Raw genomic sequence first — 26487 nt, forward strand, 5'->3', positions numbered from 1 at the left:
GCAGGGCTTTCTTTGCCCGCCTACCGAGCACACATGACAGAATGAACAGCCTATTGTGAAGTCTGACATGGAAAGAAAATTCAACTCACTTGAAATCTGGAGGCAGCTGAGCCATGTCCTGACAAGTATTTGCACCCTCCTCCTGCTTTACTGCTGTTGTATCCCAGGATAGCAGATTATCAAGCCTTAACTGTTGGAGTCCTTAAGGGATGAAACTTTCTCCTATCAGATGCTCCTAGGTTTGTGAAGGCAGCTGTGTGGCAGAGTGGGTGTCTTATTGCCCTGCTTTTGTGCAGCTCCCAAGCATGTTTGTTTCGGGAGTACCCATCCCTACTATTTCCTGAATTTCCCCTGTGTGTGCTGCTTAACAGAGATCTGCTTAGCAATGGGCTGTTCTGTTGTAGTGGGTCCCTGCAGTCAACAGGCCCTTGTACCAGTCTGTCACTGAAGCCTTTGCCTGTATCAGCCCGTGGCTGCAGCCTGGCATTTTCTAACCGACACCAGACTGTGGGTTGCTCTACAGCACAGCAGCATAGTTAGTTAGCATGACCATGCCCTGGGGCTCAGCAGAGACTTGCCAGGAGGAGAAAACAAGAGAACTACAACGGGAGCCCACTGTACCGGGCAAGGTGGGTCCCCCCCCCCAGTGGCAGAAAGCATCTCCTCCTGCACAGCTACGTCTTAGGGTCCAAACTGCATTCAAAGAACCTGAAGCCTGCAAAGGGGAAGCACTGTGCTATGGAAATGCCAGAGCTAAGGTTACCCACCCAACCTTCACGCTGCCTCTTCTTTGTGTGCATCGTAGTAGTCTTTAAATAGCTGATGAGCGATATTCCTCCAGATCCCTGCCTCACTCGGAGCACTGGATTAGGACTGGGGAGACCTGAATTCTATTTCTGGCTATCCCACTGGCCTGCTGGGTGACCTTGGCCAAGCCATTTCTGCTCCCAGTGTCTAAGTTTCCCCATCTGTAAAATGGGTGTGATACTTCCTTCCCTTTGTAAAGTGCTTTGAGAGTTACTGAATAAAGGAGCTAGATGCAAGCTAGGAATTATTATTCAGAGGCACCTAGGCTCCAGAGTGTGACTGAAAGTCAATGGCTCACTTTTGAAAATGGAATTTAAGCAGCTAAATCACTTAAGAGCTTTTGAAAATGTTACTCTGTCTGACCATGTGCAGCATGCTAGGCAGGGCTGCTAGGATTAGGGCATCTCAAACAGAAGTAGTAACTGGACTCTCTTGTCCCAGGAACTTTAGATGATTGGATAATAAAAATAATTAGACGCTCAAGCATGACTTCTGGACCTGTTGTAAAGCGCTTGTGCGGTTGTCTGATATTTTGTAAAGTTACACTGTGCTAATTGCTATGAGGGTCTCCCTGCTGCTACCTGAAACTCATCTGAGGTGTAAAATGACCTGAGACAGACAAGACACCAGGGTGGTTGGTGCTGAGTGGCTCTAACTCTGGAAAGTGGAGTTCTGCTTTCAGCTGCTGGCTGGCAGCGGTGGCTTTGTACGGCACTGTATCGACTGACACGCTCAGAACGAAAACTCACTCGTGGGTCTAGTGAGGAAAGATGAGATGAAGGGCATTAAAATTTCATACACTTGCTGTGCTTCTGCTTTCCTTTGTGTTGAAATCTGGCAGGTTCATCTCTTCTCTCATGTAGCATGTATAGCTCTTTGTTTCCTTTTAACAGCCTCCTAGCACTGACAAGCAAATTGGGTTTGTTATGTGATATTCCTAATAACATGATTACCTAAAATGGGCCTGACAGCGGGGTGGGTTAACTGATCTCTCTGGCAGACTGTTTATAAATTTGGTTCTTTCTATTAAAGGTAAGCTGAGATGATAGTATTTCCTGCTGGAGAGGCTTCATAGAGTTGTAATAAATGTTACGCCATTGGTTTGTTCTGAGCTAGGGAACAGTTCGTAGTTGTAAGATCTCCAATTGGATGAGGATATTTGATATTTTAAAACTTTTTAAATTCCCATTGTTTGGTTAGGTTTCCCTTTCCTTAGCTGCAGTTTGTGGGGAAATCTGTTTGGGAATTCCCAGACTTGGCTATTTGCCCAGAGAGGTGCAAAATCTTATTTTCTATAGGCAAATCGAGGCATAGCAATCCTTCCAGTTTGTAAAGCCAGGCCCTAGGTAGAGCCATTCAAATGGTTAGTCGGAGTTTGTTTGGAATCTTTCTCGTGCAAAGCTGTCAAGGTAAAAATAAATTCTGGATGTGCAAATGCTAGACTGCAAACCCTTCCCAAAGCCAATCTGAGCTTGGGTTCTGCACTGAACAAAGCAGTTGTTTTTCACAATGGCTCTTTCTAACCTTCCCTTTCTGCCTTCCTTGCCCCACTGCAGAACCTGAACCAGAACCCACGGACCTTGCTGCCAAAGTTCTATGGACTGTACTGCGTTCAGTCGGGAGGCAAGAACATTCGGGTGGTGGTGATGAATAATATCCTGCCCCGGGTGGTGAAAATGCACCTGAAATTTGACCTGAAAGGTTCAACTTACAAACGCCGGGCATCCAAGAAGGAGAAGGAGAAATCTAGCCCCACTTTCAAGGACCTGGACTTCATGCAGGACATGCCAGAAGGCCTAATGCTGGACACAGACACCTTCAGTGCGCTGGTGAAAACGCTGCAGCGAGACTGCTTGGTAAGGGCAAGGTAAACCTAGAAAGCTGAACTGACTAACTGTGTAGCTCTCAGGCAGCTGTAACCAAGATGGACTGTCCCAGGCTTTTGCGAGGTCATTAATCTGTAAGCCCCAAAACAGCTGTCTCCACCCCAGCTCTCAGCTCACCCAAAAGCAGAGTGCAGTAGTTCGGGCTCATGGTACATGCTAGTTTCAGAACATTCATTAGTGTCCTACAAAGTGTCATAAAACCAAATGACACTTGGCTCCCAGGGACACAGCTTGCTGTTTGCTGCGGTATTCTTGGTTCTTCCTATCACATTTGTTCACTTATTCTCCAGTTCACACAATTCAGTCATCCAGAACTGAGTCATTGGGGTGAATTTGTGAACAAGTTTCTACTGTTCAGTGTGCAACAGATGATGGGCCCCTTGTAAACTCTGCCATCCCACAACCCACCCAAATGACCAATGGCAAGGGTGTCTGAGATCCGACACTTTGGGCTTGGTCTAACTATGTTGTGTTGAAACAAAGGGTGATTAACTCTGACGCTCTCTCACGCTGCTGCCTAGGAGTTGTTGGCATGAGTTCTGGGTAACCAGATGGACTGTCCATGCATTTGGGTCTGCCTTTGGAGTAGCATGTGAGAACTTACTGGTCTAACTGTCTTCTTGTCTGATTTGTTCTTAAACTTGATACTAACCTATAGGTGTTGGAAAGCTTTAAAATCATGGACTACAGCCTGCTGCTCGGGGTGCATAACATAGACCAGCAAGAACGGGAGCGGCAAACAGAGGGAGCCCAGAGCACGTCTGATGAGAAGCGTCCCGTTGGACAGAAGGCACTTTACTCCACAGCCATGGAGTCCATCCAGGGTGGGGCTGCTCGGGGGGAGTCCATAGATACAGATGACACGTAGGTGAAAACCTGGTGTACTTGCATTGCTGTAATGGGAGCGGTTGGAAGCAAAAAGCCAAAGTAGTAAATCCCTAAAGGTTACCACTCTGTGCCGTTGGCTTGAACTATCTGCATGACCCAGCTACCCTAAGGAAAATGGAGCGCAGCCACTGACGTATTGTAGCCTGGAGTAGTTTGTTGTGAAATGTGGTCGTTGTCATTCTGGAACACTTACCAGTTCCCATTTAGTTATTTACAATGGTCGTGACCACGAATTGCACATCATCCCGCAGGTAACTGGATCCTGTACCAGCCTGTAGGCCCAGCACTGGTCTTGGGTGGAGAGATGGGGGCAGGCTTCACTCAAGAGTGTGGTGATGCAGTGGGGCTACACGCTAGCGTAGCTGTGGAGATTAGGGTTCAGTTTCTGCTTGGATCACGAGTCTGTCCCTTGATCCCAGTGGAATCCTAGCAGGCCAGCGTGGGTTGAGGATGTGGCGTGCTTAGCAGCACCCGGCCTCTGCTCAGGAGAGATCCAGGCCTCGGCATGTTGGGGTTTGACAGGTGCACAGGTGGAGCTTGCCCAGTGCTTGCTGCACTTGGCCTTATGTGCAGTTCCTGAGCCGTGTGTGGCTCTTGCAGCATTTTGATTTTATGGCTCAGTGGATTGGGCTCACTAACAAATGGGGTTGCTGTGTTTGTCTGCTGGCATCTGTGCTCTGAGAGCCCAGCTGCTCCGTTTTGAACAGTTAGGATTCTTCACAGTTAAAGAGCCAGGAAGTACTTTGTTGTTTCCATTCTCTCAAATAACTCTTAATTCCAGTGGACAGCCTGATGTCCGCATGTCGACTTAGCAAGTCCTCATACTAATTGCGCTGCAAATTCAAGATGGGTATTAATGGTAGCGGGGGAGGAGGGTGGTTTGAAAACAAACTTGTGCTTAAAGACTTGGGCCAAGCTTCTGCTTTTATATGCACACATCTCCCACTGACTGATCCAGGGCTTGTGCCATCTGTACTCGTGAGCAGTCTACCCCTTATTTTAAGGGCCAGTGCCCTAGGGTTCTCAAAGCATTTTCCCTGCGAAGGGCACGCCTAAGACTTACCTGACCACTGCTGTTGGGAGCAGCAGTTGTGTGTGGTGGGTGCTAACACCCAGTCTTAAATGTCAGAATGTATATTTTTGGGAGAAGGGGATGTTTGCTAGATGCCTCTTTGAAGTACCACAGGCATCTTAATGTCCTCCTAGGTTGCCACTAGCGACTGGTAGAAAGCTGCTAGCTTAGTGTATCTGAAGGGTGCGTTTCACATGCGGCACTGCAGCTGGTTCTTTATGTCTAGCTTCTGAGTAAGAACCCATGTCCTACATAGGACAGGAACCCTGGGGTGTCTGGCCCAGGTAGGAGAGAGCAGTCACCTGATTCATAATAAACCTTAGCACTGTATATGGTCAAGTGCTGTACAGAGGTTGAACACCACCTTCCAGTCAGACAGAAAAGTGCATGACTCCACAGATGCTGTATCTTCTAATGAAAGCTGTTGCACCAGAGTCAACTCGATTTAACCACAGGATTATCCCCCTGATAATGTGGATGTCTGTCTTTCCACTCTGACATACAGCACAAGTAACCTAGGGCATCTCTGCATTGGTGTGACAATGTTTTCTTTTCTTCAGAATGGGAGGAATCCCAGCCGTGAATGGCAAAGGAGAGCGCCTCCTGCTGCACGTGGGAATAATAGATATCCTTCAGTCCTACAGGTAAGGGGGCTTGAGCATCCTTGGACCCCTGAGCCTCTATAACACCTGGTTTTAATACTGTATAGAGAGAGATTAAAGCCTGCCTTGGAGACAATAGTCTCCGAGAGCAAGTGTCCCAATCTGTCTCACATTGATCAATGCATATTTGAAAGCTGTGGGTTTTTATCTTGCTAATTTTGAAGCTCTTACATCAGCCAGTGGTGCTGAATCTGCTTTTCTCAAAGAAAAGTCTCTGCCCTTTCTGGAGGGGTAGTACCATGTGTAGGGAAGTAGTTCTTGTGCCCCTCCCTCTTTCCCTTCTCCTCCCACCTTCAGTGTTTCCAGGGAGTCTTGACCTTCCAGCTGCTGAGACCTAGAAATCTCTGCTTCAGAGGCATCAGCACAGCTGTCTTGGAGAGAGGGAAGCTGTGCTCTGAGAATGGGAAGGAATATTAGCAGCTCACTGTCCTCTGCTGTGAAAGGTGGTCTGGCCAGGGCGAGGAGGGCAAACCTGTGTCCAACACTCTCTTTCTCAAAATTAGGTTCATCAAGAAGCTAGAACACACTTGGAAGGCCCTTGTCCATGATGGGGTGAGTATTCGACACATACAGCCTTGGGCAAGAGATGCTGTCAGCAAGCTGTGGTCTGCAGGGTTACTCGCATTGCTTTCTTGTATGCAGTTTGGTGCCATTTACATTGCTGTTCATAGTCTCTCAGTGGGTACAGCTTAAATCCAATGGAAAGGAGGGATTCTTCATGCCTATATGCTTGGGGCAGTGGAGTGGTACTTCCATTCAGGTTCCCCTAGCTTGGCCCACTTCCTCAAACGTTTAGCTGTCATAGCTCAGGCTTCTGTCCTCTGTCTTTCTATTGTCCTAGGGCAAGGGTCAGCAACCTTTCAGAAGTGCTGTGCTGAGTCTTCATTTATTCACTCTAATTTAAGGTTTCGCGTGCCAGTAATACATTTTAATGTTTTTAGAAGATCTTTCTACAAGTCTATAATATATAACTAAACTGTTGTTGTGTGTAAAGCAAATAAGGTTTTTAAAATGTTTAAGAAGCTTCATTTAAAATTAAATTAAAATGCAGAGCCGCTTGGACCAGTCGCCAGGACCCTGGCAGTGCAAGTGCCACTGAAAATCAGCTTGTGTGCTGCCTTCGGCATGCGTGCCATAGGTTTCCTACCCCTGTCCTAGGGACCTTTGTACTGGCACAGAGCACTGGGTGATGTGTTTGTAGTTCCAGCTGGGTGAATTGTTTACTAACGAGGAGTCACTTTCTACTTGTTTTCCTCTGACATTCGAATGTGTTCCACAGCAGCAAGTTGTGCTGCTACAAAATTGACTTCAGGTGGGAGATGACTTGCTCTTCAGAAACGCACATCATACTTCTGTAAAATGCCTTTGCCTCATTTACAGAAGCCGATGGTTACAGAAGCAGAATAGAATGTCAAAGCTGTCAGAGACAATTTCCACTTTAGTATGTGAAATGAAATGCACAGTACAACTCAAATGCAGTGATGCTGTATTGCTGAATTTTGGTGACCATGTCCAATTCCAATGTATCCAGTGTGCTTTGAACGTCAACAAACAAAGCCGGGGGACTCTCTTGTGTGAAATCAGGCCATTTGCTTTCTCCAAAAATTTCGTTACCCTCTAAGCAGCAGAATCTCCAGCCCAGCATAATACACTGAGAGCCTCGTCAAAATGCAGTCAAATCAAAGGCCATGCTCCAAGCATATTTATAGTGTTAAAATGGAAAGGCTTTCCTAAAATGATCTGCTTACGGTGCTGTCAGCATTAAATCTTGGAATAAAGAAGACTCACTGGGCACTGCTGTTAAGGCGATAGATTTTAAGCATAATGTTGATCACCTCTCCTGTTTCTAGGACACTGTGTCAGTGCACAGACCCAGCTTTTACGCAGAGAGATTCTTCAAATTCATGACCAACACAGTGTTCCGAAAGAATTCCTGTAAGTGTATGTGGACTCGCTATCCTGGGGCACCCTCTGGGACCACCTCCCTTTGAGATGGACAGGAAGTCTTCTCTCCCCCCAATGTCCCCTGACCCTGCTAGGAGGAAAGACCTTGACTGAATGCTCTACTATGCTAAAGTAGCCCTGCTGCTTCTGTTGTAGCAGAGGAAGTGCTTCACCCCCCTCACTTGATCTGCCTGCTCTCACTCCTTTGTATGAGTGTTTTGAGTTCTCCTGACACCTGTATGTATAACCACCGTTACACTGTTCTCTTGATGCCCTTGTGTCTGTACATAGCAGTGGTTCTCAAACTTTTATACTGGTGACCCCTTTCACATAGCAAGCCTCTGAGTGAGACACCCCCCTCCCCCCGTATAAATTAAAAACTCTCTTTTTATCTATTTAACGCCATTATAAATGCTGGAGGCAAAGCGGCATTTGGGGTGGAGGCTGACAGCTCATGACCCCCCATGTAATAACCTCATGATCCCCAGTTTGAGAACCCCTGGTATATAGAGTTCTTAAAGCAGGTGGGTAGGAATCCAAGAATGCCATGGCTCAAGACATCAGTGAGAGGGCATGATTGGCAAATGCTTGCCAAGAGGAACTGATGTTTCTCCTGTCAACACTCCTTATATGAGGTAACTATGTGGGGAAACTGGGCTCTCCCCGCAGCAGTCCAGGCCTAAGCTAGGAAATTGCAGTGGCCAGGAAGCTGGAGCTCACTGCAGTTTGGAGCTGACCAAACTTCCGAACTGAAGTGCCTGATTCAGAGCTGGAAGCTCTTTAGGCAAACGGTATCAACAGCCCACAGCTAGGCCTTCCTGGAGACAGAGTCCTTCTGTTGCTGTGTTGTGGGGATGTTCATCCAAGGGCTGGGATGGTTTTTCTAGTGTCCAGTCAGCGAGTGTGGCTCGTGATCTCATCTCCTTAACTCTTCTGACTGCAGCTCTGAAATCGTCTCCATCTAAGAAAGGACGTAATGCCTTGTTAGCTGTCAAGATGCCTGGCCCAACAGCTGCATTTTCAGCTAGCCAGATCCCCTCGGAGAGGGATGAAGCCCAGTATGATCTCCGAGCCGCCAGGAGTTACCCCACGCTGGACGACGAAGGTAATGGTTGTGGTGGTTTTCGCTGCCCTGTGGCTATTCTCTCCCCCAGGTGTGTAGCTGTTCCTTAGCATCCTCTCCTGTACTCATTCAGTTTCCCTCACTGTACATTTCCCTGGATCGACAGCTCTTCATTCCATTTCTTGCTGTGCTTTGCAGGTGCTAAACTTAACCAGGACAGGGGGGAAGATAAGAGAATATTGCTTGGGCAGGATATTAGCAACTAGTGTATGGCCAAGTGGCGCCAGTGGCTCTGAAGAGGATGGAGTCCCTTCCCTCCACTTCTGGAGAGAGCCAGCATCTTAGGGGCTCCGTGTAAAAATGGTAATTGACGTCACTGCTGCAAGGTGCCCACTGCCAGTTGGCACTCGCAGTGATGACAGGGACAGTCCAGACACCATGGAAACACTGTTGGCTTGTTGATTATCTCGCTGACAGTGAGAAGAGAACTGGGGATACATGGGGCTGTGGAACCCAGTTCCATTGGTGCTCAGGTACCGCTGTACAGTACAAGACTTGGCCTTTGCCAGGAGAAAGCTGGGTCTGATTCTCTACTGCCTTGCATCACGTACATCTGTGCTGCCTTTACCAGTTCTGAATGGTAAAAGGCAGTGGCCAGATGGGCCCATAAATGTTACATCTTTACAGCATAGTTGGGTGAAACATTGAGGGCTCCGTTCATCGTCTGAGCACACGAGGGTATTGATCTGACAGTCTGTGCCCAAAGCCAGCTGGGTACGAGCAAGGAAGCTTTCCGTGGTCCTGGGCCCATATTGTAATGACAAGTTTCAGCCAGGAGGCTCTGTACTGGTGGAGCTGGGAGAGAAGCTCCGTGGTAGGGCTGTTCTGAGGAAACGTGCTGAGCCCTCACCTAGCTCAAGTCAGCGCTGTTAGTCACTTTTGTGACCACCCTCAACACCTCCGCAGGTGCACAGCATTTCAGACTGCCCTCTACCGCTGTGGATCGCAGTGGTGGTGCAGCAGACTGACATGGCTTCAGCAGCTGGCTGGAGACAGGCCAGTGTTGGTTGTATTTAATTCATTCAGCCTGTTTTTTCCTGTTGTCTTTCTGCTCTTGATCTTGGGCATAGCAGGAAGGCCAGACCTGCTACCTTGCACTCCCCCTTCCTTCGAAGAAGCAACCACAGCCTCCATAGCAACGACGCTGTCTTCAACATCGCTCTCTGTTCCTGAGCGGTCTCCCTCGGAAACCTCTGAGCAGCCCAGGTACAGGTAAGGACGGTGTTCTTAATCTGGTTATCCTAGGGTTAGCCTCTGCCCTACAAATCAGCAGAGTATGCTGTGCTTTGCCAGGGAGTGCGACCAGCTGATTCTAATTAAACCACTCCCAGGATTGAGGAACGTGTTTTCGGGATTAATTATTGCTGTCAAGTAGAACAGCCCCTTCAGGGAAGGCTTTTTTAAACCCAGCACTGCCCCCTCTCCCATACACTCAGATAAACTTGGTTTTTGGTTTGTCTCCGCAGGAGGCGCGCACACTCCTCAGGGCAGGATGGCAGGTAAGACGTCTTTTTGTGCTGTAGAAACATGTCCAGAAATCCCCCTCAACTGACTGGGCTGAGTAAAAACAACCACAGTGCTAAGGCCTGTACACCACTTCAGACCTATTTTGAGAGCTCAAGTGGGATTTCAGTGGTGCGTAGACTTTGTGCTGGGCCCCTTCTGCAGAGACAAGTGAATTTCTCCCTCTGTGATATTAAATAATAGTCCCCAGCTCTTATCTAGCAGTTCTCATCAGTAGATCTCATAGGACTTTACAAGGGAGGTCAGTATCATTACCCCTATCTTACAGATGGGGAAACTGAGGCCCCAGGAGGTGACTGGACTTGCCCAAGGTCACCCTGAAGTTAGTGGCAGAGCTGCCCAGGTGGATAGAAAGCTGGTTGGATTATTGGACCCAAGGGGTAGTGATCAATGGCTCCATGTCTAGTTGGCAGCCGGTATCTAGCGGAGTGCCCCAAGGATCGGTCCTGGGGCTGGTTTTGTTCAATATCTTCCTTAATGATCTGGAGGATGGCGTGGACTGCACTCTCAGAAGTTGCAGATGACTAAACTGGGAGGAGTGGTAGATCGAGCTGGAGGGTAGGGATAGCATACAGAGGGACCTAGACAGTTGAGGATTGGGCAAAACAAATCTGATGAGATTACAAGGACAAGTGCGAGTCTGCATTGGCGAGAATCCATTCACTGCAAAGACTAGGGACCGAGTGGCTAGCAGCAGCTCTGCAGAAAGGACCTAGGGGTTACAGTGGACAATCTGGATATGAGTCAGTGTGCCTTGTTGCCGGCATTTCGGCTGTAAAGTAGGGGCATTGCAGCAGATCGAGGGATGATCATTCCCTCTAGTCGACATTGGTGAGGCCTCATTGGAGTACTGTGTCAGTTTTGGGCCCACTACAGAAGGAGTGTGAAAATTGGAAAAGATCCAGCGGAGGGCAACAAAATGATTAGGGGGTGAACCACATGAATTCTGAGGAGAGGCTGAGGGAACTGGGATTGTTTAGTCTGCAGAAGAGAGTGAGGGAGGGATTTGATAGTGCTTTCAACTACTGAAGGGGGGTTTCAAAGAGGATGGGAACTATCCCCATTAGTGCGGTAGTTGATGTTATCTATCGCATGATTTCCGCCCTCTTCGTTTTACAGATCTCTGCGGCAGACATAAGACAGTCCCGCTCCCTATCGGTCCTCATGTCATGATGCATAATGTGGGGGACGCCGGTCTGCAGTTGTCCGTTTAGGATAGCCTTTTATCACTAGGCAGGGTGCGTGGAAGACTGGAATGGCGTTCCCTTATTGGTGATGGTGGGAATTCTTCCTTGAGGTTTTTAAGGTCAGGTTGACAAGCCTGGTGGGAATGATTTTAGCTGAGGGTTGGTCCTACTTTGAGCAGAGGGTTGGACTAGATACTTCCCGAGGTCCCTTCCAACCCTGATATTCTATGATTGATCCTGGTCTAGTGCCGTAGTCACTGAAAGGCAGGCATATCCCTCTTGCGTTCAAACTGTTGCCTCTCTACAATGGTGCTGGATTCTATCTAATTTTCAAGAGATACTGAGCACCCCTAGCTCCAGGGGCGGCTCTAGACATTTCGCCACCCCCACGCACAGAGGCATGCCACGGGGGGTGCTCTGCCGGTCGCCCTTCCCACGGCTTCGGTGGACCTCCCGCAGGACCAGCGGACCCTCCACAGGCATGCCTGCGGGAGGTCCTGCGGAGCCGCCTGCCGCCCTCCCGGCAACCAGCAGAGCGCCCCCCGCGGCATGTTGCCCCAAGCACGTGCTTGGCGTGCAGGGGCCTGGAGCCGCCCCTGCCCAGCTCCCACTGATGTACTCTGGGAGCAGTGCTCACTCTCAGCATTTCTGAGCCCTCTGTTCTTCCAGTGGCATGTGGCAGGGAGCTGCTGACAAAGTGGGCAGAATTCCCCTGTTCCATAGAGGATACCTTTATTCTAAGACCTTTCTTTGGACGCTAATATCCTAAATTATTCCGGGATATTCTCACACTGGCAGCAGTGTCTGCATGCTGGAGCAGAGGAATTGGAGTCATGACTCCTGAGCTCTGTTGCCAACTCTGCCCCAAACTTGCTGTGATCCCTTGAGCAAGTCAAAGGCTAACGTTTCCAAATACTGCCTCTGATCCTGGGTCCTTCAGGTTTTGGGTGTTCAACGCTCCATAGGAAGTGCCAGCCTGGATCAGACTCCAGGCCCATCCAACCCAGTGTTCTTTCGCTGACAGCTGACAAGATTGTATCAATCCCTCCCCAAATTTGTTGTCATTCATTCGAACAACTCTGGATATTTTTATTATCTATATAAATGTCCAGTCCCACTTGCAATCTTGTCTTGGTCTTGCTAGTGGCCCAGGACCTGCTTTTTCCAGGTGCTGTGGACCCACACCCACAGCTGAAGTAAGGGGGAGCTGACAGGTACTCAATCCCTCTGAAAATCATACTTGAAATGTCTAATGACTTGGCACCTGAAAACTGGCAACCTGGGGGAAAACTCTTTTGAAAATATGGACCCTTACCTCTGTGCCTCAGTCTCTCCATCAGTGAAATTTATGCCTATATACATTAGTCGTAAAGGGGCTGAAGCTTAATGTTTGTGTGGAGAGCCCTTTGAGATCCTCTAAAAGTGCTGCAAGTACAAATGTATTAATAGATGCTCAGAAAACGAAAGGGACGTACCCAGTTTGTTGAGGTTCTCTGTGTGCTGTATCTGGAGAATTTCCTCTGGGATTTTTAAAGAGCCATTGCTACAAGAAACAGCAAAGCTCCGAAGCTGAGTCCCACAGATCTATAGGAGAGCTCCCCCTGCTAGCTATTCAGTGTCCACTCCCTGACTAGCACTCCTCCAGGCACTGTGCTTTGCACAAGCACTGTCAAGTGGGCAAACAGGGAGTGACAATATCTTCAGGTATCTCTTACAAATCCAGGACACTGTAAAAAAACTTTCTTCCCCTGCTGATTGTGTCCTGCACTTGGCAAACATTGACCCCTCCCATGAAGACCATCGAACGAATAATCTATTCTAAGGCCATGTTTGTTCTGCAGGGTCCATAGCAGCATAGCTATGCCAGCATAAATCCATAGTGTAGATGCAGCCTACAGCGGCAGGAGGGGCTTTTCCATCATGGTAGGACTACCTCCTCCCCAAGTGATGGTAGCTAAATCAGTAGAAAGCATTCTTCCATCGACCTAGCTGCGTTTACACCGGGATTAGGTTGGCATAGCTTCAGTGCTCTTGGCTGTGTGTGGGGAGGGGACGTTCATTTGTTTTAGTAGTTTTCTCCACACCCCTGACTGATGTAGCTATGTGTAAACCAGGCCTAAGCCTCTCTAAAATAGGCAGTCACTTTAATAATATTATGAGCTGGATCAAACCTCATTATGGATTGAGTTAAAACCTTATTGAGATTGATAGGTGTGAATGCATCCTTCAATTAACATATCTGTAAGGATAAGCCCCCACCTAGGACAGAAAGTGTGTGTGAACCCCCAGGAGGTTTTTGCTGATGTTTTGTGGGGCAGGGAAAGGCAGAACACCGGGGACCAGAGAAAAACAGACAGAAGGATGGAGCAGCTGAAAGTGCTATGTCTGACTCTGGAAGAAACTTGGGGAGAGGGATTTGGGCCAGAGGTGCAGGCTGAAAAGTGTTCTTGGTGCTGTGTGCAAAAGCAACTGTTACCTGGTATTTGATTCCTTCTGTGTTCAGAGACACAGGACTTTATATATTGTCTGTAAAGGAAGAAAACTGCAGCAAAGAAACATCTGACTATCACCGATTTGCTGTTCCCAACTGGAACATCCCCATCACCCCACACTGTGACTAGCCACTTGGATTGAAAAGGGGCAATGGTACCATAACATATGAAAAAGCAGACAATCCACAGACACACAGCTCTCCCTAGGGTTACAGGTGTATAATCTAGTCTGGACTATGTCATTCCCAGGGTGTGAGTTCAATCCTTGAGGGGCCATTTGGGGCTTGGTCCTGCTTTGAGCAGGGGGTTGGACTAGATGACCTCCTGAGGTCCCTTCCACCCCTGATATTCTGTGATTCACCTGTGCACATCTTTGCATGGCAGGAAGTACAGAAGTGGCCAAGGAGCATCAGCACACCTAGAGTGTTGATAATGCAGTGTGAGTCAGCTGTGCAGCTCCTCCCTTCATCCCATCTTCCTCTGCTTTCCTCATGTACAGCAGGCAGCTTCCTGCTGCTAGCCATCCTGAGATAAAGCAGGGTCTCCTGATGTCAGCTGGCCTGCTCCAGCTAATCCTGCTGCCCCCGTTCTCTCCTCCCCGGCCACAGAACTTGGAAGGGATTGACCCTCTGGGCTAGGAAGCTAGGCTGTCAAAAACGATTGTCCCAAGGACCAGACACTAGGAGATTCTGACTGCAGGAGCTAATGTAGCTGCGTTACACATTTGCTGTGCAACTGCCCATGGGTGGCATGCTGGCCGCTTCTGTTGCAGAAGGCTGCTGTTTGCCACATCCAGTCTAGTGCTGCTGCAGTATGTGAGGCTATTGCTTTTCTGCCGTAAAGCACTTCCAGGGCTCTGGTATTGGAGAACCTGAGAACTGGGTGGAAGAGACAGTGTGGAACAGAGCAGATAGGCTCGTGTACCTTTTGGCTTTGCAGGTCTCACGAGGAGGTTCGGGTTGAGGAGGAACTCCAGCAGATAACCGTAGAGCTGGAAAGCAAATGTGACGTTGAGATCGTAGCTCCTGAGGAAGACGACAAAGGGCAAGTGTAAATGTGGAAAATACGGGAGGAGTTGTTGGTATTGGCCATGAAAAGGTGCTAATTCCTGCCTCTAATCCTGTGCCACTGCTGCTTCAGGCAGCTCCTCCAGGAGCTGGCCAGCCTGTGGCACTCCTGGGCTGGAAGGGGGCGATTTCTCCATCTTAGCTTTGAGATGCACGAGGACTGATTTGCTCTGGGTACCAAACTTCCAAAAGCGTAGGTGCCTCACCCAGGGTGCTGAGTGATTCTGCTGCAAACTCCACACTGATCTGCACTGTAGCGCTGGGGAGCAGTGCTGGTATCCAGATTTGCAGTCTCCTGACCCCTTCAGCTCCCCTGTCGTAAATCAATTAGCTCCATCCTTTTCTGATAAAGGAGGCTGGCCTCACATTCTTTGCTTCTTACCCAGGGAGGCAGCCCCTTCAGCCTTTGCCATTGCAACAGCCACAGCTACAATCGAAGTGGAAACAGCCAGCCAGGCCTCGGAACCAGCCAGCCAGGCTTCAGATGAAGATGATGTGCCAGTTGCAGACATATACTTTGTAAGATACTCTATCTGTTTAATCCATCTTACACCCGTAAAGTGTGTTCAAGCAGCGTTGTAGCTAGATACAAGGTACCAAAGCAGCAGCTGAAGGAAAATAGTCTAACCTGGGTAATGCATGTCCTGTGGATCTGAAACACATGGCTGTCAGTCGCCTGTGCACTCATTGGTTAGATGGAAAGGTTTTAAATCCCAGTAACTTCAGTTTCACCCATTGCTAACTGAAACATAGCATGTGTTCAAGCCGAGGAGAGAGAGGCATTGCTATTTCAGTGTACATTGTAGACATGCCTGTCTACCACATGAGCGACATTGCTACCTACGTGCACAAGTCTCTGATGGGCTTAAATGAGCCAGCTCTCCATATCTGGGAACCTGTCGCATCGAACATACAGTTACTCTGCGAGTTCTCTTTCCTCCCCACCGAGCAGAATTCATTGTTTCTCTCCCTGAAAAGATGAGGCTTCAGATCCTGTTCTTTCCTCGCAGCCTCCTGGAGACAGGACAGGAAGTTACTGTGCTGACTGACCTCAGAGGTCTGTGGTGATCTCTGGTTTTTCCTTTCCCTGCAGGCAGATGCGTTAGATGGTGCAGTGGAAATCTAGTACTGAGGCAGGGAGTAAGTGAGGTGCTTGCCAGGTTGGCAGCAGAGTGCGGAGTATCTGTGAGCTGTATCCCTCCATCAGCTCTCGCAATGTCTGAGCACCTGCTGGAGACATGAGAGAGAGGAGACTTCTAGCAACGCGTATCTCCTCTCTGAACTTCCAAAGGCCAACAAGGAGAGGTGGAGGCACACTGCCTGCTGACACCATCAGCCTTGCATTGATGCTAGTTTTGGCTGCAGTGGAGTTACAGCAGGGAGGAGCTGTGTCCTGCAATTTGGCACATCCATAGAAACAGAGATCACCCTAAAGTGGGTACCTCAAACACAGCAATCCTAGAACATTCATGCATCACATTGTGGCTTTCCTTGTGCTCATGTGACTCCACTGCAGAATTGCTCATTTATTGCTGAGTAGCTTGGACAGCTCCAGGGAGCTGCAGGAGGAATTGGCTCAGTTTTAAAAGCTTGTCTGTTTTGGTTTTTTATGCATGCGATTCAAAGTGCAAACAGCTTTCCCCAACATTTGCTGCTCTTTATTTTCCTGTGGATGGCAGCTGAGTGTGAGCTGCCTTCTGGTAACTGCCCTTCTCATTAGGAAGTGCCTTCTAGTGAGGTTCAACCTCCCATCCACCCACCACCTGGCCGTAGACAAGCCTGTTGGGATGGATGGGTTGGTGTGCTGTGCCCAGCCGTGTGCACAAATCTTGTAACCCATCATCAGCATTTCATCCCTCATCTGAGCCCTCTGGCTTTGCGTTGCCGTGTGTAGTGTGCTGTGATGTGTCTCTCCGAACTACTGAGGTGAAGGGAAATGCACTGAGTTTTAGTCCCCGCTGGCTCTCACCTAGGGAAACTGCTTAAGCGGCAACTCAAGTGAGCAGCCGAGCATGCTGCAGCTTAAGCCTGGCTGCCGTCTCCAATAGCTAGCTGCATTCTGGGGGTAATCTGAAGGGATGCTTGGACCAGAGGAGAAGTCACTGAGTCACAAGGGAGCATAAACTCACCTTTGGGGGAGATCTGCTTTCCAGCGCTTAAAGCAGCAACAACGGGGGGTGGGGATGCACTTTATCTCCCTACTCACTGCAGGGGAATAGAGGCGCAGAGCGGCGTGGCTGGGCTTGGGGGTTCAGCTGTTCCCATGCATGGCTCCCCTGCCAGCTAATCCTTTCAGACCTGGAGATGCCCAGCCCCTTGGTTGCTTTCTCTTTCATCCTTTCTTTCACTTCATCCTTTCTCCTCTGTTTCCTTTCTCACCTCACTTGCCCTGGTGCCATCCAGTTCACGGATGGGAGGTACTGGATTTACTCTCCCCGCCAGCGCAGACTCCGAGCCGCCTCGTTTTCCTCTGGGACTGTAAGTGAACACGCTAGCACGCAAGGGAGCCAGGCTGCAGCTTTGAAACACTGGGGTCAAGCAAAGACCCAGCAGTTCCCTCTCTCCTGGATGGCCCAGGGCCTAGTTCTGTTTTGTGGGTGTAGATCCAGCCTGCATGGCCAGCAAGCCCCTGATTAGCGAGGAGTTACCCTCTACAGCCTCTTACAAAGGCATCTGATGAACCCCTGCTAATGGAGCTGATTGAGAGAGAGTCTCCTTCCTTCCTGCCCCCCTTTTTCTAGACCAGTTATGAAACTGACTGAATTTAGCCAGGTGCTTTATCGTTAACCCTTTGTGCCAACATGTTTGGCAACATCTGCCATTAATATAAACATGTCCCCTTATTTACACGTCACGCTGGGCTGAATCCTCTTGGTAGCCACGTAGGCTGGAATGTCAGAGCTGGATTCCAGGAGACGTCCACTCAGCTAGTATGAAGCTGAAGATAAAATCCAGCTACAAACAACGGCCCTTTGGCCCTTAGGATACGGGCTGATTACCAGGTTCTACAGCGTTAGAGGCTCTAAGAGAGAAACTGCTGGGTACTCCAGCCTAGGGTTAAGGGCCTTCCCTGCCTCCAGCGAGTTGTGTGACCTTGGGAGAATCATGTCACCTTTTCACTTGTTTTCCCCCTTTATAAACTTGGGATAATTGTTTCCTGTCCAAGTCGTCTGTCCAAAGGGACTGTTTAATGGGGGGTGGTATTCCTAGCCCCTCCTCTGCTGTGGGGGACGCTGGGGGCACTGAGCAGACCAGATGTAGGTGGTGAGCAATGTGCAGACTGAGCCCAGCGAGATGGGGGGGGAGGAGCCAGAGAGAGTTGAGAGAATCGTTAATGTCTTCTCCCTCACATCCGTTTTGCCCCCATTTACTGTAGTAGGAAGTCCCAGCACTGAGGGGGGTTAACTGTAGCCCACACTCTGAACGCTTCTCCTCTCTGTCACCACACAGCACAGACCCACTTCTGTAGCAGCTGTTGCTAGACACCTGCTCCTGGTGCTCATGAAAGGCTTGGAAGGTGGGTGGTGGAGGTCAGGGCTCACTCCGCCAGAGCAGTAGTGGGGAATGGAGGATTGGGAGCAGTGGGGAGGGGCTCCGGGGGCTCTAGCACAGCTCTTCAAGTGTCAGCTCTGGATCCTGGAGCCCCCTCCCAGCGGAACCTGATATTATCCGTGGAGTCAAGTGTAGCAGACCCCACGCCCCAGTGCTCTAAAGCTCGACTGGCTGGTTGTAGCTGTACGTTGTAGGCTCAGTGCCAACCCTGCTTCCTTTGCCTCATGCCTTCAAACACCACTGCGGGAAACCCAACTGACTGACGGTGAAAGTGGCTCCCCCTTGATCTGTGCCTTGCCCTGCGTTCAGCTGCAAGTTTCTCCCTGCTCACCTGGAAGCAGAGTCTGTCGCATTAATGCGGTTCTGGGGTAGCTAAGTCCTTGGATCCTTCCCCAAAACAATCCAGTTCTGTGTTGCCTCCTTTGTCTTCCCCAGTCCCTGTTCTCCATTTCCCTGCTGTTCCCAATTGATAACTAACCAGCTCCTCTTCATGGTCCAACATGATCTAACCCTGCACTTCCACTGCCTTGCTTGGCACGTCAGCACGAGGGGGTACAAATAGTGCTGGCTTTGCCATAAAAGCTCCCTTAACTTTAAAGTGACAGTAACATCCAACATATGTGACTGCAGCTGCAGGTGTGGGGAAGGAATGGTCTTGTGAGTAAAACGCAGCACTGGGAATCCAGAGATCTGGGGTCTAACTCCAGCTCTGCCACTGACCTGCTGTGGGACTTAGGCAAGTCACTTAGCTTTCTGTGCCTCGGTTCCCCATCTGTCATTGGGGCTGGGGCTGGCCTTGCAGGAGCTTTGAGGCTTAATTAATGCTTTGAAAGCTCTTTGAGATGCTCCCATGGAAGTGGAAAGTGTTGCCCTCTGCCCTGCAGCTGAACAGAGATTTCCATTTTAGCAGCGCTGCTAGCGGCCCTCCCAGCCGTTACTAGGGGCTCAGGTACGTATTGAGGATTAAGAAGGCTTCTTTGCTGAAGTCTTGTTGTAAGATCAGTTCTCTTCCTCTGGGTATACAGCTGTTCTTACTGGATTTTCCTGCTCTCTCTCTATTTTCTCCTCTTCTCTCCCTCACTCCCTGCTCTGCCGCTGCTCTTCTTGCACTGTCTCTGGCCACTCTGGCAGCCTACAGACGAGAGGAGTTGGGTTTACTCCCCCCTCCACTATAGCGCTCAAGTCCACTCTGTCTCCGATGAGGAGAGCGATACAGTAAGTGTTCAAGAAAGCTTTGATGGGTGCCCAGAGGGGCAAGCTCTGAATGTGGACTGCGGTGCCAGCATGAGGTTCGGGGCCTTGGCCTCGGCTTGGCTTCCGCAGCAGGTGACGCTTGCATGGCTGGGGTAGTCCTGCTGCATCTTAGATTGGCTCTTTTGGCAGCAGGCAAGAGCTGCTGTGTAGCCAGAAACCAGGTTCACCTTGGTTGTTCTGTTGAATCGTTTCTAGTACAATCAGACCTCAGATCTAAATTGCCCTGTTACCTGAGGGCACAGAGTAAGCGTGGGTCTCTCTATATAGGGGACTTAGCAAAGTGTGACACTAACTGAAATCAGCACAGCCACCATGGCCTGCTAACCCCTCCTCCTTGCCTCTTCCAGTAATCTCTATGCAGACACTGAAGACCCAGAGAGCAGCGTTTCCCTCTGCAGGTTGATGTGTTCCCTTTCGTTGACACAGTCGTTCTGATGGGATGGGGAAGAGCTTGCTGCACTGCTGGATCTGGGCACTGCGTTTCAGGCTGGGGCGAAATGCTCTCTAAACGTGTATTTATACCTATCCAAGACACGGACAGCAAAGAAACCTCCCACCCAGAGCGCCTGTGTAAAGCGGGCTGTAAAGAGGCCTGGGTAGTGACTGTTCCCAAACAGGCACCACTGCAGCTACCTACCCGTGTGTGATACTGTGAACCTTTTTAATTTTTAATCATGTATTTATTTCTTTTATCTTTGCACAGACAGTGCACAAATGTGCTTTTTTTTTTTTAAGCATTTAGTTTACTGCACTTTTTTTGGTTATCATATTCTATTTATGTACTTCATCAAGAGTGTGAAACCTCACAGGAGACGGAGAGCAAATCTTCACTTGGGGGGGCTCTGAGGAGGGCAGGTCCAGTCCTAGCTTCACTGATGAGGCAGCCATGTGGTCTGATCCCCAGACAACAGGAGTGGGAGTCAGGAGGCCAGACTCTGTGTGACCTTGGGCAAGTCACTTTGCTGCTCTGTGCCTCGGTTTCCACATGTGTGACTGCGGGTATTACCCACCTGGACCCTCAGATGAAAGGTGCTATGTAAATGTAATGTATTCAAGGCCAGTGATGAGAATGGCTCCTGTATTAAAGCAGTCTGAGTTAGACATGCCATTTGGTCTGAATTTAGAAATTGCTAGTGACTGCTACAGTGAACTTGCTGATCTGTATGGGAGAAGCAAAAACACCCTTGGCTATAATGACGTGGCTTCTTGGCCTGGCTCTCATCTGGGTGTTGGAGATGGTGGGGGCTCTGCCTTCACCATGAGCTGTGCTGCTCGGTGTTGGGCTGGAGTTCTGCCCTGATCTGCTGGCAGACTGATATTCTGGAAGGCTGCTGCCTCAGCCATGGGGCGTGGAAGGAGGAGAACTGTGTGACCTGCAGCTGGGCATTGCAGGCTTTTGAAGTCACTTGAAGTCATGAACATGCTGCTGCTCTCTGATGCTTAAGCGTGTGAGCGTGTCAGAGGTTCATGTGTATCCCTTCATAGCTGAAACCGACACGCCACCCTTCCCCCATATTGAAGGAAGTCAGAGAATCCCAGCTGGAAGCGTCTGTATTGGGCACGTGACACATGCTACTGACTCGCAGCCAGGGGAGGCCAGCTGTGGGATGTGGCCCCTGAGTCTCTGAGGCAGATAGCACTGCTCTGTGCTTGAGACGTCTGTAGACCAGACAAGATTTGGCTTCACTTAACCATGAAATGAACAAAGCAGTGACCCAGGGTTGACTTCAAATTCCTCCTCGTGAGTGTAGGATACTGCAGCTGTAGGTCCTGGCTTCTCTAGTGAGCCCACCTCCTCTCTCATGAATTAGAAAGTCTTGACCGCAGAGAGGGTTTGGGCTTGTCTCTGTCCTCCTTCGACTCTAGTGTAAAGTGAGGGGTAAAGATCACTTTTTAATGCTGTTACATTCTTCAAACCTCTGTTCTCAAGCTTCCCTGTGCAGTAGCAGTGAGAGGATGTCCCCAGGCTACAGGCTAAGCACTGAAGAACTGGTACCACAGTCTGGCCTGGCAGCACTCGGGACATATTAGGGAGGCAGGTTGGGTCAGTGGGAGTGTCGAAGCTTTTTTCCCAGGAGCTGCCAATGTTCTGAGGATCTTCAGCCGATGACTTTTCTTCCTTTTTTAAATACCCGGAGCCTGCATTTTCAATCCCTGCCCTGCGGAGGCTGAAGACTTGCACTCCCAATGTGTGCCGGGCTTTGTAGGAGCCATTACACTGTTTTGTCTAGAATATCCTTTCTTTGGAACTCATGTGGGTTTAAAAGAAGCCCTCTTCTCTCCTTAATAGCTGTGAAAACATCCATGAGTCAGGTGGCGAATCTGCTACAGAACTCTGGCAGGTTCCTAAAAGCTTTCTCAGAATCCTACATAGCCCCTTCTCTCATTACACACAGGTAGAGGTACCGTCACTTGGGTATTTGGTGGTATGTAGTGCTCTGCCCAGGCCCACCTGGCGATCTCCTCTCCAAAGAGAAGGCTGGGTGAAGGAGCTTAGGAGGTGAACAATGCATAGACTCCGTTATTGCTGAGTGCTAAAGGCAGAAGATTTCAGAACTCAACTAAATGTACAGCGTGACTTTTCAGAAACACTGAGCAGCTCCAAGTCCAAATGAAGCCAGTGGGAGCTGCAGATACTCAGCCTTGTGACAACCAAGCCCTTGATTTCAACATCGGGTAAACTAGGCTTTGGGAGGAGCAATGAAGATGAGCTAGGCCCATCTCTGACCAGCATTTCAGGGCTCTGAAAGGAAGATGCTTCCTTCCTGGTAATCAGATCCTTAGCCTTATGCCTTTAAAAGAAGATGCTGAAGTTTGGCACTTCTGATTGCCCAAGCATAAAGATCAGGATTTTATTACTTTCAACCATTTGGAAGATCTCTGATCAGTTTATCCAGTACACCTACTCCAGTCAGTATCTCTGCGGCAAAGACAAAGCATTTTTGGTGATGAAGTTTGCAGCTGTGGTGTTTCCTTGGTCTGCTCCCACATTAGAGGCTGAAGCCGAGAGCCCTGTCCTGTGATGTTGGAAAACTGATCTTGCTTTCTCCGTTCCAGAAGTATTCCTTGATGTTCTCGAGCAGCTTCATCTGTGTAAATCTCTTGTTTTCAACCCTTTGCAGCAAGCAAGCATTTTAGGGTCTATTATTGACTCTGAACGTCTTCTAAGGATTCAGCTACTCTGGACATGCAAAAGAACATTGCCAAAAAACGCTTCCCCGGAGCCGCACTGCAGGGAGAGTTGGTCAGAAATAAACCATGTTGTTCACTTGCAGTCCCATCCCCCAAAGCATTGTGCTATGTTGTCTTGTCTGTTACAAGTTGCCCTGCAGGACGCTTAAATTCCCATTTCTATAATGGGAGAGGCACCTGGCTGAAGGAAGGGACCCGTCAGGTATGACACTGCGGTTGGCTCATGCCAGGAGCTGTTTCACTGCAGTATAGATGTTCTGGCTTGGGCTGCAGTCCAAGCTCTGGGACCATCCCATCTCACAGGGTCCTAGAGCCTGGGCCTCAGCCGAAGCCTGAACGTCTACACTGCCGTTAGCCTCACAAGTCCAGGTCAGCTGGCACAGGCCAGCCATGGGAGTTTAATTGCAGTGTAGACATACCCTTGCGCTCAAAACAAGCTTCTCTTCCATCAATTGGATTCTTTTATTTCCTGCCTCCTGGACGTCAGCCTAGCAGTTTTGCAAGGCTTAATCCTACAGTAGGTGGCATGAGGGAGCTCCCAGCTTCCAGATCTGGACTGGGGATAGCGGTCTGCTACTGTCAGTTACCTCTAGGGATGACACAGCCACTTCCTTTGGGGACGGGGAGGAGAGGGGTTGCATCACTCACTTCTGCCCTAGATCTACGGTGATGCTTTGCACTGGGGGGAGGGAAGTGTTTGTAGAATTTCTCAGGGGCCTCTCTGAGACTGTTTGAATAGCAGTCAGTCTGCTTCACTCCAGCATGAGCCGGCACTGTCCTACATCACATTCGTTCTTGGGGTGGTATGAAAGTGGCACTCTTACATTTATTGTACCTACCAGGATTTTCATTGTTAGCTTCGCTGTAGTTGACAGTTTGCTTATGAGCTATCACCTGTTTCAAGATCTAGTCTATTGTATCTTGGAAAGGAGGCATCTTGTTTCTTTTTCACTGAAATGTTAGTGAAATAATCCAGTGAGACCCTAGGCTTCAAAGTAGCTTCATGTCATTACTGTCCCACCATCATCCCTGCATCCTGCTTCTCTCACCTGCTCAAAGTGCATAGTCATTGCTGCTTCTACGGCTGTTTCTGAGCTCTGGGGTAGGGGATTCCAAGGGGAGGTCTCGTGCCAGACTACAGGGTGCGGAATGCACACGGGGGTGTAATTAAGACCCCACTTCAATAAAGAAATGCAAAATGTTGACTGCCAAGGTGGCCTCTGGGCTGTTACTTGCTGGGTGTTCCATCCCAAGTCTGAGCCTTTCTTGAGAAGTTCCCGGGCGGGAGAAGCCTCAGTGTGAATGATTCAGCAGTCACACCAACAAAACAAACTCCACTCCACTCCCGTGTGTTGTGTGTTCATTTGGGACCTCTCCAGAGGGAACAAGAGTAACAGCTTCTCGCGGAGAAGACTCCAAATGTGCACTGTCACTGAAAATGAACAAACTGCAGAGACTGGTGCTCCAGAGAGACTCCTGGAACCCTCCAAAGCCCCAGGCTCTGCTAGGAATCTGGGATCCATAGCTGTATCCTTTACTGCTGCTAGCATTTAGTCTCTGTAGGTATCCTGCTGTCACGCCCCCGCCAGTGTCATCTGGGTGCGTGTGTCAAAATCCCACAAAAGATTTAATCTCCGCACTGAAGCTGGCATGGCTGTGATCCTTGATGGCAGCATGAGAGATGGCACAAGCTCTGTGCTTGTCCCTGTTGTCATAAGCCAGTTGACTCTTGAAACACGTTCCAGCCTTTCCTTGTAGCAAAGAGCCTTCCCTGAGCAGCTAAATCCAGCCCTGGTATCTTTTCTTCACGCTCCCACCCAGCAGCATGGCCCATGGCTTTCAATGGAAAGGAGAGCGCAGACTTACTGGATCGTGTCTGATTTGTTTGAAGTCTACATTAGACCAAGTATAATATAGCTGCTGTGCATATTAGGTCATTTTGTATGTGCGCTCCATGTAAAGAATGTATGTAAGTGGGGGGCGGGGGTTGTGGGGAGGGAGTGGGGAGAGCGTCTCTGAAAAAGATGAGACTCCATGGATATTGTCATGTTTCTCTTTTTTTGTTTCAGTTTAAGTCCTGAATGCTTTTTTGGAAGTCTTTTCTCAAAGAAATGTAAATTGATGCTAATTGTTCTTCGGCTGTGCGATAAAACATAATGTCGTCTTTGATGTAAACACAGAGGCAAGCAAACTATTTATAATGTCTAGTGAATTAACTGCCTTACCCAAAACCCCATGGGAATGGTTCCTAAAAATATTGTTTCCCTTTTTAGTGTAAAGAATTTTGTAAATCCTTTCAGCGTGAGATTGCACTCCTTGTTTGTCTTGTCTCTCTGATGGCTGCTATTGCTCAGAAAGTGGACACTGTTTGAACGATTGTACTGTATTAAAACTAAGGCATTTTGTGAGACAATTGAGATGCAATGTTCTCTTGGAATCATGAACTTAGCTCAAAAGGCAATACTCGTGTTAACAGCAGAGTCCTCTCTCCCACCTGTTGGTGACGTTTCCTACAGTCGCCTGTGCTAATTCCTGACTCCCATAGAGAGAGACTGCTGCTTTTGTGGAGACTTGGGTTTGTAGCTCGAGTTGATTGGCCAGTAACTCAAGTTGGCTAATACGTTTGTAAATATGTGGCCAATCCACACATGTGTCCTGACCCACCTGTGACATACCCACAGTCGCCCTCACGGACGGGTTGGCTAACTCAACTCAACTTGCAGTGAGTTAACTCGCATTAAAGTCTGACCAAGGCAAAACCGTTTTTGTTGTTAAATTGTGTCGAGGTCAATCTTCTCTCATGTTTTACTTTGTAACTTATGAAACGTTGTATGTCCTTAACTATTGAAGCAGGTTCCAGTAGAACTTTTGAGTCCGACAGTACTTTGACAATCTCTACGCTTTTTTTTTTTTTTTTTTGTCGAGGGGAGAGCTGTACCTTTGAACCCAGAGCTGTGGAATTTCTGTATACAATGTACGACCACCTCTGACATAAACTAATAACACTTGTATGCAACAGCCTCCTCATTCTGTGGCCCCTTCTCCCCCTTCCTTTATTTTGGAAAGGATATCTCTAATAAATAGAGTAATCATGCAATTGCCTCAGTCACTTCATTGCTAACCTATAGCTGAGGTTTTCAACCTTTTCTGGCCTCAGGACCAATTTGTGTATGTTGATGGCCTGTCACAACCCTGTAAATAGGCCAGGGGAAGGGGGTTGTGTCCTGCCCTGGCAGGGAATGGCCTGTTGCAGCCCAGTAAATAGGGTTGGGCCCTACCGTCGGGTAACAAATGCTCTGGGGGAGGCTTGCAGAGTGCTGCAGCAGTCACTCCTGTCCTGTGGGGCAGGCTGGACTCAGCTCCCTGCTCTGGGTGTTATGACCTCCGGGCTGGCAGCATCACTCAGGTTTGGTCCCATGCCTGATGGGGGGCCGGCTGGACCAAATTTGTGAGTGGCATTGCAGCTTGGAGCATGGGCTGGTGCTGCCACTCAAATTTGGCCCAGCTGGCCACCTGTCACGATGGAGGGGCATTTGGACCAAAGCCCGTGATGCTGTAGTGCTGAAGGTTGCAATGCCTGGAGCAGGGAGGCAAACCTCCCCAGACCTACAGGACCAGAGCTGCTTATGTGACCCTTTGACACAACTTAGGGTCATGACCCGCAGGTTGAAAATCTCTGACCTATAGGGCATCTTGCACTGGATGCTGGGTAGCTGTCATGATTTGCTACATACAAACCTGATTGTGTTTGATCAGGGTTTGTTTACAAGGGTGTTGGGCACCAAAATCTTAGTGTGACGTTCCCTTCTGGTGTTATCTGGACCAGTGATCTGCTAG

The 26487-nt window shown here is 49.1% G+C and overlaps 1 protein-coding gene across 7 annotated transcripts in view; it reads left to right on the plus strand.

Moving 5' to 3' along the window:
* The window catches only part of PIP5K1C (phosphatidylinositol-4-phosphate 5-kinase type 1 gamma), a 78623-nt gene extending 52876 nt beyond the window's left edge, over positions 1-25747 (plus strand). For 2 of the 7 annotated variants that reach the window (XM_075070829.1, XM_075070827.1), the window contains 11 exons: positions 2364-2663; positions 3352-3557; positions 5214-5297; positions 5819-5867; positions 7166-7250; positions 8203-8364; positions 9453-9594; positions 9849-9881; positions 14525-14633; positions 15043-15171; positions 17056-19415. In XM_075070829.1, the coding sequence (XP_074926930.1) occupies positions 2364-2663; positions 3352-3557; positions 5214-5297; positions 5819-5867; positions 7166-7250; positions 8203-8364; positions 9453-9594; positions 9849-9881; positions 14525-14633; positions 15043-15171; positions 17056-17289 (1533 nt within the window). In that variant the 3' untranslated portion in view covers positions 17290-19415. Of the gene's footprint in view, positions 1-2363; positions 2664-3351; positions 3558-5213; positions 5298-5818; positions 5868-7165; positions 7251-8202; positions 8365-9452; positions 9595-9848; positions 9882-14524; positions 14634-15038; positions 15172-17055; positions 19420-19805 lie in introns of those variants that run through there. The other 5 variants (XM_075070830.1, XM_075070828.1, XM_075070832.1 and 2 more) reach the window with 4 other exon arrangements.
* Positions 25748-26487: the final 740 nt, after the last annotated feature.

Source organism: Chelonoidis abingdonii, chromosome 11 (assembly GCF_003597395.2).
Source record: "Chelonoidis abingdonii isolate Lonesome George chromosome 11, CheloAbing_2.0, whole genome shotgun sequence".
Lineage (NCBI taxonomy): Eukaryota > Metazoa > Chordata > Testudines > Testudinidae > Chelonoidis > Chelonoidis abingdonii.